Source organism: Pseudoliparis swirei, chromosome 5 (genome assembly GCF_029220125.1).
Source record: "Pseudoliparis swirei isolate HS2019 ecotype Mariana Trench chromosome 5, NWPU_hadal_v1, whole genome shotgun sequence".
NCBI lineage: Eukaryota > Metazoa > Chordata > Actinopteri > Perciformes > Liparidae > Pseudoliparis > Pseudoliparis swirei.
The window spans coordinates 6,082,457-6,095,822 of record NC_079392.1 but is presented as its reverse complement, the minus strand read 5'-3'; the positions used below and the strand labels follow the sequence as shown (position 1 = coordinate 6,095,822).

Genomic DNA, 13,366 nt, shown 5'->3' with positions numbered 1-13,366 from the left:
GGACACACCGCTGAAGTCACAGTGGTTAATGTTCTACTATGTGTTTTGCGCTCATGGAGCCAGAAGAGGAAGAGACAGACAGTTGGTCGATACAGCAGAGGCCTCATGGCAAAACGACCGTTTAGTGAGCAACAGACTTAATAAAAATCACCTAATAATGTGTCATAAGTAGTGTGTCATCAAGTCTTACAAGCATGTGAGACATCTAAGAGTGAAACATTATGATTTTGAGAAATCATGTGCATCTAATACACTTGAATTAACATTTATTACAAATAATGACGTCAATGATGTCAAAAATAGGTGATTTGCAGAGTTTTATAAATCTAGTTGCTATTTGTGCAGTGAAAAGACAAACAACACATGTTTTACAGGCACATATACCAAATATCCTCTAACGCCTCTAATTAGATGGTTATTACATCTGGATTCCTCTTCATATGATGTATGGCCTGAAGATAAAATGTGAAGATCAGTTAAGAACAGAAGAAAAAAACTGAAGGCCTGAGAGACTGCGAACCACTCAGTATCGATCGATGTCATCTGTCATCGTCTCTCTGCTACCCGTCCTTATGTACCGTCCCAGTTGAGGCAAACTCAGTCGATACCCGAGTGACCGATTAGAACATTGTCCCGTTTATTTCGCCCGGTTTCTGCCGACTCGCGGGTAGTTCAAGCGGGATGGAAAGCGACTTGTCGTTCTCCTCTCGCCGGTCCCCCGTGGTGTGCTTACACGGCTGTGTGTCATCCAGCCAGCCGCTGGCGACCGGTGTGGGACTCGGTAAGTGGGAACACTGTGGACTAAGTTAGCCATCAAAGTGACACTCCTCAATACGTTTCGCATCTTTTCTTTTGGTCCACATACGGATCAATAAAAAAATCAAACCAGGAAGTAAACTGGTGTATTAGGAGCGGACACGCAGGTAGCGTTAGTTGCTTTATTCGGCCATGAAAAAACTGTAAGCTCGTACTGCGCATGCGCGCTACAGTTACTCAGGAGTACGTTCAACCATATAACTAAATGCTATCAATATACCACAGAAACTAAGAACAAATAACGTAATTTGCACTTAAATATACCAATAATTAGCTACAACACTTTTTGGACAACAAATGCCTCGAAGAGCTGGAGGACCAGAAGAACTGAACATTCAAATTAAAAGTATATTATTCTGGGTCATTTGACTAAAGCACAGAGACGACTGGCTAAATAAGACATTATTTTCATTTATATGTGACACAGCAACGTTAGTTCATATGCTTTGAACCACAGTTCAATACCAATTATGTTGTTGATTCATTGACACAATGTTTTGTCAGTAAAATATAAGAGAATATGGGAACTGAAGCGTTCTCCGTGAGCCCAAGGGGACATTTAGTTGGGTTTTTTGTCCAACCATTTGCCAAAACACAAACCTATTCAGTTCACCTTCATATGAGAGGAATTAAAGCAGCAAGTTCTCAGACACGAGAGCCTGGAACTGAAGAAGATTTTGGCAATTTAGCTTCATAATCATTTCACCTCTTGCCATAATATAGATAATATTACCGTCAACCACCGGTCCATGTTTATGTTTATTTATCTCTAAGATTTGAGATGCCAAAGGAGAAGAAGGGAATTGTATTTGTACTTGGGACGTGGGACATTTGAAGTGGAGGGTCTTGGTGTTGGATAACTTTTAAAATAAAACCCAAACAGGAGAAATTGAGAAGATTGTCCTATGCTCTTTTTGGTCCCCAAAGGAGTTCATTTACCTGAAACATCCACTGATAAGCACCTTTCAGGGTCTCGGGGTTATATTATTCACACATGGGCGCTTGTTTGTGTCCAGATGTCTTGAAGCGGGGCGGTAATGCAGCAGATGCTGCGGTTGCCATAGCAGCAGCGCTGGCGGTAACAGAGCCGTGCAGCACCGGCCCTGGCGGAGACGCCTTCTGCTTGTTCTACAACGGAAACACCGGAGAGATCAGAGGTATCAACGGCAGGTTGGAAACTCTTCTTTCACCGATGCTGTTGTCTTCATAACGCAACAATTATCGCCTGAGCCCCTCTCTCTGTGTCCTTAGTGGTCGTTCGCCCATCGCTCAGACCCTGGACTTCCTGGAAGGACGTGGTTACACTGCGGAGGCGCCTCCGTCGCCCACTGATGCCTTGAATGTCACAGTGCCAGGGGCCCCGGCATGTTGGTGCGATACCGTACAGCTGTTTGGTAGTCACAAGGTTTGATGTGTGTGTGTGTGTGTTCATCCATCTGTGAAGAACAGTGTGCTGTGCTTCATGCAAGAACCAGGTAGCCTAAGGCCCATCTAACATAATCATTCACATGACATAACTGTAAACACTGCAACAGGAGTTGTATTGTCACACCACCAACACACAAACACACTTAAGTAGGACTTTTATCTCGTGTCAAGGTGGGTCAAAAAGATAAAAAATAAAAAAAGACTCGGCAAACTGGCTCTAGGGATATTTCCTTTTTTTGGTCAAAACAGGTGGCTTTTTTGGAAGTGGGGCTTAAGGAGAAAATACGATGAATTGATATTTTAGATAATATGATAATATCACTGCAGCTATAATTGTACTTTGATTTCACAACTACGCAGAAGCTTCTTTTCTGAGTCACATTTTGCAACCGACATTTGATATTTATTGATTGGAAAATCATCAAGAACAGTTTTGCCACACAAACTGGCATCTGCAGATCTGAATGCAGCACACTCACGTTAAAAGTTATGAATTGGAGGTTTCAATTTTAGATTCTCTCACTTCTATCACAACAGCATCACATAGAGGAACGAGAACGGACACTCGGTAGAGCGCCTACCTTCGCATATCACAAGATTGGGCATTGAATTATGAACATTTTGGCATTAGTTGCATGCCAACTAGATACAAATTGACCGCGCTATGGTAGAAAGAAGATTTTGACCTTTTCATGACCTTGACCTTTGACCCGATCGATCCCAACATCTAATCAAATGGTCCCCGGATAATAGCCAATCATCCCACCAAATTTCATGCGATTCGGTTAAATACTTTTTGAGTTATGCGAGGGACATGCATACAAATAAATAAATAAATACAAGGCGATCAAAACATAACCTTCCGCATTTTCAATGCGAAGGTAACGAGATACACGCCACAAGTTCTCGACTGTTTTCCGCTGTCAGAATGTGTCCTAGGACATTAAATGAATTATAAATGCGAGTGGAAGTGAGTATTGTTAATATTAAGGACATTTTAAGAACATTTTGGCATTAGTTGCATGCCAATTGGATACAAATTGACCGCGCTATGGTTGAAAGAAGATGTTGACCTTTTTATGACCTTGACCTTGAAAATATCAATTCATCGTATTTTCTCCTTAAGCCCCACTTCCAAAAAAGCCACCCGGTTTGACCAAAAAAAAGGAAATATCCCTTGAGCCAGTTTGCCGAGTCCTTGTTTTTGTGTAAACATTCCTGGCAATGAACGGTTTCTCATTCTGATTCTGATTCTGATTCTGGGACATCAGAAAAGTAAATCACATTTACGGATCTTCTCATTTGTACTGATGGAAAACCCTCAGCGGAAATGACGATCCAGTTTGTCCCCAAATATTTCTTCTCGAAACAATGACTCGCACTTCCTGCTCGCCGAGGTTTCCTGTGAGGTAATAAGCGCGCGCTTCCTCTCCCCGTTTTCCAAAGCTGTCCTTGCGGGAGGTTCTGAGTGGGGCGGTGGAGCTCGCAGAGGTGGGATTTCCTGTCGCGGACGTGACGGCTCACCACTGGACAAAATGGGTGGCTGCTCTCAGAGACGATGGGAAGGAACTGGGTGGAGAGCTGCTGATCGATGGTCATGCCCCCAGATGCGGACAAGTATTCAGAAACCCTACCCTGGCCCAGACCCTGAAGGTAAATCCTTGAAGATGAAACACACAAACACATGTTAATAGGTCATGTGAGGAACTCTGGTTATTTAGAACAGATGGGAAACCAGATTAATGGAGGGAAGAATACAAGGGTGGGCAAAAAGGAGGATGGAGGGAGCGTTTATACCTGGTCATCAACAGAACCTTTTGCTCAATGCACTTGATGTTGTTTTCCAGCACATCTTCGTTACATTTTCACTAAAATGTTGATATGATTTCATGGTGGAAAAAGTAGAAAGCAAGCGTCTGTTAGCCACTAATATCTATGACAACGAATGACTGCAATGGGTTTTATGCTGGTTTAAAACATTTTTAACCCTTGTGTTGCCTTCGGGTCATTTTGACCCGAATCAATATTACACCCTCCCCCCGCCTTTGGGTCATTTTGACCCGATTCAATGTTTCACCCTCCTGTTACCTTTATATTTACTAACATATTTTACCCTTTGGGTTCAATTTGACGCCAGCAATTAAAACCTCCAGAAAATTATTAGAATTAATATTGTTTTCCAAGGTTAAGTTTGAGGCAATTTATGTTTGTTTGTTGACTACCGAAAGAACACCGACATTAAACATTGAATGGGGTCAAATTAATCAAAGGGGAGGGTGTATATTTGATCAAAAAAATGACCCGAAGGCAACACAAGGGTTAATAGAAGCTTTTACTCATTTCAAGATTCAAATTTTTATTTGCCATGTGTGCCTAGAACAACAGTCCAAACCCGTTGTCAATCTAGTGCAGGGCTCTCCGAGTCGACAGTTTAGAAATAACACTATAATAAGAAAGACAAAATATAAAAGAATATTTTTTAGAAAAAACGTGGCTCCGCTGTTGACATGTATTGAAATTGACCAGAGACAACATTTAAGCTTACGTTTTTTATTTATTTAACCACGCTCACATCGTGGCCCAAGGGATTAAAGTATTATTATTCTGTCTGTCGATCCTCCGCTTTGATCCAAACTGAAACATCTCAACAACTGTTGGATGAATCGCCATAAACTATATGTAGAGAAATCCATTTGTCACCTTTCATCTAGTCAGAGACTGGTGTGTCACCATTAAAGACACACACACACACACACACACACTCACTCACTCACTCACTCACTCACTCACTCACACACACAGTCACGTTCCTGTGGTGGTCAAAACAATAACAGTGACCACAGCCTCATTGATGGATGGTTTCCATGGCATCATAACGGGGATTCCTCAGCGATGACGGTGTATGCGTGTGTGTGTGTGTGTCCCCCCCCTGAGTGAAAATCACTCATTTGCCAACATCGATTGGACCTGTAAATACTCACAGCAGTAGACACGTCACTCGCACATCTTTTCAACTCAAGACTTGTGTTGCCTTCCGTGATATTTGAACGGTCGGATCTTTGCAGTGATGTTTTAAAACATACGATCAGGAAAAGGCTGATTGATTGGACAGTCGATCGATCGGTGTATTGATCTGTCGACAGGAGCTGGGCGAGCGCGGCAAACCGGCTTTCTACCAGGGCAGAGTGGCCCGGGCGATCGTCGACATCATCAACCAAAATGGAGGAGTCATGAACCCGGAGGATCTCCGGGGCCACGACAGTGAGGTCATCGCCCCCATCAGCACAGAACACAAGGTGAGGTCAGTGAGCGGCGATGCCTATTCTGTCCGTGTTTTTTACATTTGTTTTTTAAACGTGGTCAGCGGAGGGGATGTGACTCCATTGTGTGTTCAGGGTGTGCGTCTGTGGGAGCCGCCTCCTAACAGCCAGGGGTTGACCGCTCTCCTGCTGCTCAACATCCTGGAGAACTTCCCCCTCAAAGGTATTCACCGGCATCCTGATGCGGCTTGCCAGCAGAGATGCATAAGGAGATAATTTCATAGAAATATTCGTCTGGCGATGCGGAAATATCTTTAGTGACAGTAAAAAAACAAAACTAATTTGCAATAATCTGAGTGTGTGTGTGTGTGTGTTTGTTTGTGTGTAGCTGCAGGCCATAACAGCTCTGACTACATCCATGTGCTGGCGGAGGCAGTGCGCTTGGCCCTGACGGACGCTCGGCGTTACCTGGGTGACCCAGACCATGTGACCATCCCTCTGGAAACCTTACTGGACAAGAGCTACAGCTGCCAGCGAGCGCAGCGCATCTGCATGGACAGGTCTGTGTGTGTGTGTGTGTGTGTGTGTGTCAGTGTGCACGTGTCTATTGGTACCAGTCCGTACCTGTCGTCGTACTCTGTTGACTTTAGATTGGACTGTAGACTTTTACTTCCCTCCCCCGACATTAACGTCACTCCCTTCACGGCTCGGCCCTTCTTCCCCTTCGACACGGTTCCGTCTCCTGTCCGTTTGCATGTTTTGACAACAATATATATTTACTGGTCAGTACTGTAGACTTTGACCGTAAGCCTTTTATCAGTTCTAAAACAAACAGACTATAAAAGTACTGGTTATATTCTCTAAATGATCTATTAACATGCACACACTGACTTCTCATATCATATATGAGGTATACCAACGTCTTCCCTTTATGGGCCTTTTCCATACATATACATGTGTCTTTAACTAATGAAGTGCTTATCTTAAGTCACAAGTCCATTAATGCTCATAGATGTACATATGCATCACATCTATTCTCATAGATGTGATGCATATGTACTTGCATCACATAACGCATTAGACTGCATGTACAGGACTGCCTCCCGCACATAAAACCCTCACACTTTATTTATTTCCAACAAAACTCAACCTTAATGATTCAACTGAACCCTAAATTTAACGTAAATCAACGTTGTCTCTAATTAATTCAAACACCCACATCATAAACCAGGTAACTAGGAACAATCAAAGTAAAAGCAGGAAATTATCGATCATGTATTCATGCGCAGCAATCACCTGGTTACTGTTACACCTGTGTTTACATGCACACAGCAATAAAACTTGAATCTATATATATATATATATATATATATATATATTTGAACCACAGCTTTTATTTTTTATCTCTGATAACATTAGGACTGTGAGAGCACAGGTAGTGAGAAAGCACACACATATAAAGATGATATGTAAGTGATAGCCGGTGCTTCCAATGTGCAACGTTGGACAGTTGAGGCCTTTTAATTCTACCTTTATTCCCCTGTCGAATATATTTGATAAAAATAACATAGTTGTATTCCTTGTGAAAATAAATTGGCATTAGCTAGTTTTCAAATTGTCTCATTATTTATCTTCCAATGTATTTTGCTGTACAACTTTTGGTAGGCACGTGAAAACACAAAAAAAATAGAGGAAAATCCATTTATTCCCTTTTTTTTTTGCAGAGAGTTGTGTCGACGGTAAGATTGATATCACCCTCATGTATCTCATGCTAAAACGTGATGAAAAAAATGTAACAACCACAATGGCGTATGTGTGTTTATCTGTAGGGCCATGGAAGACGTGGAGCCTGGCCTGACAGCAGGAAGTGACACGGTCTATTTCTGTGTGATTGACAGTCAGGGCAACGCCTGTTCATTTGTCAACAGCCTCTATATGGGCTTTGGGAGTGGGCTGGTCCCGAAGGATTGTGGATTCTCACTGCAGGTCTGAGGGGTCAGAAAGAGGCTGTGTTATTGCGTGCATGTGAGGTAGAGAAGGGTGTGTGACACTGAGTGGCAACATCAGTGGATTTGATGAATAGGAATGAGAACAAAAAAACATGGACCAGACACATGAAGACATATTGCTCTAGTACAGTGGTTCTTAACGTTTTTATGTCACACCTCCCTTTGGAGGAAAAAAAATGCACCACCGACACAACAAAATGGTCCTGGCTGACTTTTTATTGAAATAACTTTGTGTGACTCCACAAGTAAATCCATTTAGTCAACCAAAAGTGCAATCACTTTGTTAGAAAAATGCAAATATTTATATATGTGCCAAAAAGCACCAAAAAAAAGGAATAAATACCTACTGGGACGATAATTAACCTGTTTTGCACTGGGTATTTTGTCCAAGATAATAACAATAAGAGCAACCTGTGAACTAAACTAAACACGTTCAAATATTTGGCATTAAAGTCTCAATTCATGTATTCATGCTAAATGTTGAGCTTTTGTTTTGAAGGGCAACAGCAGAAAAAGCTGATATCATGGCTTATATGTGATAGTTCTCACTAAAAGTCTTTCTGCATTTCCTCCTGCGCCCCACCTGTAGTACCACTGCGCCCCACTAGAGGGGCGCACCCTACAGTTTGAGAACCGCTGCTCTAGTAACATGGTTATATAGAATACACTTAATTTCCATAGAATGTATCCACTATGAAAATATAATTTCCAGATTGCTTTCGTACTAAATCAGTAAAACATCAAAAAGGAGAAAACTGACCAAGCATGGACACGTTTAATGGCTTTTATTACAAATTAGAGGAGGGGTCAAATACTCAGGGGCCGGATTTGTGTCTTTTAGGGAAATGCAAATGTACAAATTTACAAGTGTAAGATAAATAAAGGGGTGCCGTTTATTTTTAATTTTTAAATGATTTGGTTTATTTCTGCTTTTGGATGTATATTTGTGTAGGTATATATATTTGTACGTGTATCATTTTGCCCTGTTTTATTGTATCTTTTTAATGTTTATGTCTGGAATTCTTTTATTTGTTTTATGTCAATATATCTAAATTGATTTTAAAAAATTGTGAAAAAAAGGAGATTGAAATAGTTAATTTCTGGTGTTTTATCATTCTCGTGTTTTCATGTAATCTTCTTTTTTCCCCCCCGCTCACAGAATCGCGGCGCCAGCTTTTGTCTGCATCGCGGCCACGTGAACTGCGTCGCTGGGGGGAAGCGGCCGTTTCACACCATAATACCGGCACTCCTCACCGACTCCGCAACCACGCCCCCAAAACCACGACTCCTCGCTGCACTGGGGGTGATGGGGGCGTTGATGCAACCGCAAGGACACGTCCAGGTACGCTGGGATCCAGAATACAGGTGGAGAAATAATTTACAGAAAACATGCCGTGAGATAAAGAATAAGTATATAAGTATATAAGATGTGTGCCTTACACAGCTACTACACTTTAATGTAGTTCTTTGGTTCGCCTTATTTAGTTTTTCTGTTGTTTTTTATTTTTTATTTTTCTATTCCATTCTTGTGTTCATGTGTTTGGTCTCTTTTGCCTCCGGTATTTTCTGAAATGTTTCCTATGTATTGAGGTTATGTTTTGACTTCTCTGTAGAGCACTTTGTAAACCCTGTTTTTAAAGATGCAATGTACAAAAAATATCGGTTTCACTGAACAAAAAAGAACGTGACAAAAACAAAAACTTAAATAAATAAGTAAAAAAGAATTTAAAAAAAATACAAAGATAGAAAAGATAAACATAAGTAGAAAATATATAGTAATTGTATAGGGGGTTATCAATAATATTATTATTATGATTATTATTATATATTGGTCTCTCTATTGTTTGTTAACACCATTTTTAAATTTAATTTCTAGTCTAATTGCAAATAAGTTTCAATTGGTTATTCAATAGTCAGACTAGATCGGGTATTGGAGAAATCTAAATAATTCAAGAGATTGGTTTTAAGTGGCTTGAACACACCTCCCTTTAACTTGTGTTCAGTATTCTGAATTGATGTGTTAATGAGTTTATAAGTGATGCTGCTCTTGTGTTTTAGGTGTTGTTGAACATGTTGGAGTTTGGGATGAATCCTCAACAAGCTCTGGACGCACCAAGAGTCTATGTGCAATATGAGCACAAAGGTATGCCCTGTCCTCTCAGAACACACACACACACACACACACACACACACACACACACACACACACACACACACACACACACACACACACACACACACACACACACACACGGACAGACTCTGTATATTCACAGATAGAGGACAGTGTGTTAGTACAAGTACAGGACAACAGCTCTTTCTAACTACACATTCAGATGTCTGGTTTTCTAATTCTGGGATTAAATACAAATGTTTATGTTTTATAAGCCATAAAGTGGGTGGTATTGTAATGGATGACATTGTAAACTGTAACTTAATTTGAGAAGAAAAACCAGTGTGCCTCATACTCACGTAAAGCACTTTAAAAAAAAAATGTTTATCCTATTCGGGTTTAACATTCTGTGTCCAGCTGCTCAGTGGTCGCTTCATTTGGAGGAAGGGGTCGGCCACGAGGTAGCCGAGGAGCTGAGAAGGCGGGGCCACACAGTCAGCTGGCCAATCACAGGTACCCTTTTTTTTCATTTTACACAATTGCTGCTGGTATTGGCTGCATGGTAGTTCGTATTTATTTTGTACATGATAGGTATGCTATGCTGACAGAAAGTAGACCCGTTTCTCATTCATTCAGCATATAACACAGATAACAGTGGGACTAAGATGCCAATGAAACTGTTATTTATTTTTTCGTTTGCCTCATTGATGCGTATTTTATGACAAATAGGTGCTCGATGTTGCAAAAGTCAATGTGTTTCATTAATTGTTTTATCGATTTAACGGCTATAAACAAGACCGTGGCTGAAACAAAGGGTTTCTATGTTAGTCAATTTAAATGCTGCAATAAGGATTATACTTTCCTTGTTCCACCTTTAATGACATTAACTGTAGAAGGCTTCATTTTTTAAAATTAATTTGAGTTTATTTACACTACCGTTCAAAAGTTTGGGGTTATTTAGAAATGTCTTTATTTTTCAAAGAAAAGCACTGTTTTTTCAAAAAAGATAACATTAATCAAAAATACACACTATACATTGTTAATGTGGTAAATGACTATTCTAGGTGGAAACGTCTGGTTTCTAATGAAATATCTCCATAGGTGTATAGAGGCCCATTTCCATCAACTATCACTCCAGTGTTCTAATGGTACATTGTGTTTGCTAATCGCCTTAGAAGACTAATATCTGATTAGAAAACCTTTGTGCAATTATGTTAGCACAGCTGAAAACAGTTATGCTGGTGATATAAGCTATACAACTGGCCTTCCTTTGAGCTTGAAGTTTGAAGAACAAAATTAATACTTCAAATATTAATCATTATTTCTAACCTTGTCAATGTCTTGACTATATTTTATATTCAATTTTCAATTCATTTGATAAATAAAAGTGAGTTTTCATGGAAGACACGACATTGTCTGGATTACCCCAAACTTTTGAACGGTAGTGTATGTTATTTAAAGGTTTCAGTAATAGATTGTAGGAACAGGTTCGTTGTATTTATATTTTCAAACTAAACAGTGAAACCATTGTATTCATTTTTATGTTGTGGACTAAAGATGTACGTGTCATGTTTTGTTTAGTTTCACTCATCATTTGAGATTTAAAAACATAAATATTTCCAGCCTTAACTGCCTTTAGCATGTGAATGAGGGATATGAATGTGAGACAGTTTGTCTTTTTACTCACACACACACACAGGCCACAGGAGGTCTCAGTTTGGGCGGGGCCAGGTCATCACAGTGGGGGATTGGTGGAACCCATCTGTCAATCAAGCTGATGATCCATCCCGGGTGCTGTGGGCGGGATCCGACCCCAGAGCAGACGGATGTGCTCAGGGATACTAGACACGCGTGACCTCCTCTCCTCTTGCTCGTCGATATATATTCCAATAAATTGATCACTAATGATTCTGAACTGAATTTCTACACATGAACTTTATAAAAAAGGTACTTTTAATATTTGACGGTGACATAATTTAAAGATATAGCCAATGTTTTGTCTTTTTGTATACGTAATAACAGTGGTAGCCCAGCATCATAGAGTAACACATTAACCCTTTATTATTTTGTATATAATGTTTTTTGTTGTTGTTTTTTTTACACTGTTCTGTTTATTCTTAAATGTAGAACAACCGACCGTGAAATAACTTTTTGTGACGTAGAAAAAGAAACCCTTCCTCAACCCCGTCTTTTGCTTGAGATATTTATCTGTTTCAAATGTCACTACTTGGATGCCGCTGGTGTAGAAACAATATAATTAAAATTTATAAAGCTCCCAAATTGAGTGTAGATAATGTAATTATGTGATATGAATGAAATCAATAAATGCATCTTTATTCCGATTTGTTTTGCATCGTTCCTTTTGTTCCGACACCTTAAAGATCAAATAAATGTATCTGTATTTCAATTGATTTGTGAAATAGGATGGATCTTTTTTTATGATTTCATACATGTTTACAAATGATAAATGAATATTATCTGTACCTGATGAAGAACAAATTTGGGACCAAAATATCTTCATGATAAAAAGTAGTAGTTAGTCCAGTTGTGAATCATTAGGGAGTCATCATTGAGTTAGTGTTTGTTTAAATTCAGCACACTAACAGGTCCTGATGGCGATATTGATCAGATGGTCTGTCCAACACTTTGATCTGGACCAAGATTTGTGAAAGATAATAATATGTGTTCATATTCAGGGTCTCAAAAAGATGATTCTTAAATTCTACTGTAATGTAGAATTGTACAACTATTGGTCTGATATTAGTGTTTTCTCCGTAGAGTCCCAGTGTGAATGTTATTTGCTTACTCGCTGATGTTTTCATGGTCATCAGGTCTAACGGGCACATTGACATCAAACGTACTGAGCACACATGTAGAGGACCACACATTTCTACTTTGGAAACTCCATGGCCCCGGCACTTTCTTTTCTTTTTTAAAAACTTTTTTATTTGTTGATTTTTTTTCTGTATCACTGAACAAAAAAGAACGCGACAAAAAGAAAAACTTAAATTAAAAATATTCAAAGAATAAATAAAAAAATACAAATAAAGAAAAGACAGACATAAGTCGAACATATAGAGTAAATCAATAGGGGGTCATCAATCGCTTTTTACAATTTTTTATCAATTAGGATCCCCGTTAGCTGACGCCTTAGCGGAGGCTAATCTCCATGGGGTCCACAGGAAGGACATGTAATGCATACAAAACATGCAAACCATGCAAAACACGGCGTGAAACAAACCGTTAAAAAAAAGAACAAATGGAGAAAAAAAATGAATAATAATAAAGTGCAGTCGAGGACTATGATGTATATTCAATTCAATTCAATTCAGTTTATTTGTATCGCCCAATTTCACAAATTACAAATTTGTCTCGGAGTGCTTTACAATCTGTACACATAGACATCCCTGCCCCAAAACCTCACATCGGATCAGGAAAAACTCCCAAATAATATTGTGCAGTACATTAATAATGTATACATAGAAAGATCAGATGGCTACAAAAGGGATGGAACATGTCAATGAGGTAATATCAAGTGGTTAATGGCCTTTAATTGTTTTTTTAATGACATTAATTACCTGTATGAGATACATGATGAGGTAGTACACTCCAAGCATTAATTGCACTAAATACAGTACAACTGCACGTTTGAGAGCAGTGGTTTGTGTTATAAAAAAATAAGTGAGTTGGTAAAAGCACTCTGGACCCGGAGGCCGAGCTCGATTCCACTTCCACCCAAA

At 39.6% G+C, this 13,366-nt stretch overlaps 1 protein-coding gene across 2 annotated transcripts; it reads left to right on the top strand.

The window, feature by feature from the left end:
• The first annotated feature begins 27 nt into the window (after window positions 1-27).
• On the top strand, window positions 28-12,037 carry LOC130194427 (glutathione hydrolase-like YwrD proenzyme). Of its 2 annotated transcripts, XM_056415452.1 has the most exons (12): window positions 28-781; window positions 1,833-1,986; window positions 2,068-2,221; window positions 3,691-3,897; window positions 5,388-5,540; window positions 5,640-5,727; window positions 5,893-6,064; window positions 7,334-7,490; window positions 8,673-8,855; window positions 9,572-9,656; window positions 10,044-10,139; window positions 11,326-12,037. In XM_056415452.1, exons 1-12 carry the CDS (start codon window positions 682-684, stop codon window positions 11,469-11,471), a joined length of 1,695 nt encoding a protein of 564 aa, XP_056271427.1. In that variant the 5' UTR covers window positions 28-681; the 3' UTR covers window positions 11,472-12,037. The 2 variants fall into 2 exon arrangements, 1 of the variants encoding a protein (XP_056271427.1); XR_008831846.1 differs by lacking the exon at window positions 11,326-12,037 and having other exon boundaries at window positions 8,673-8,878; window positions 10,044-10,057.
• The last annotated feature ends 1,329 nt before the right edge of the window (window positions 12,038-13,366 follow it).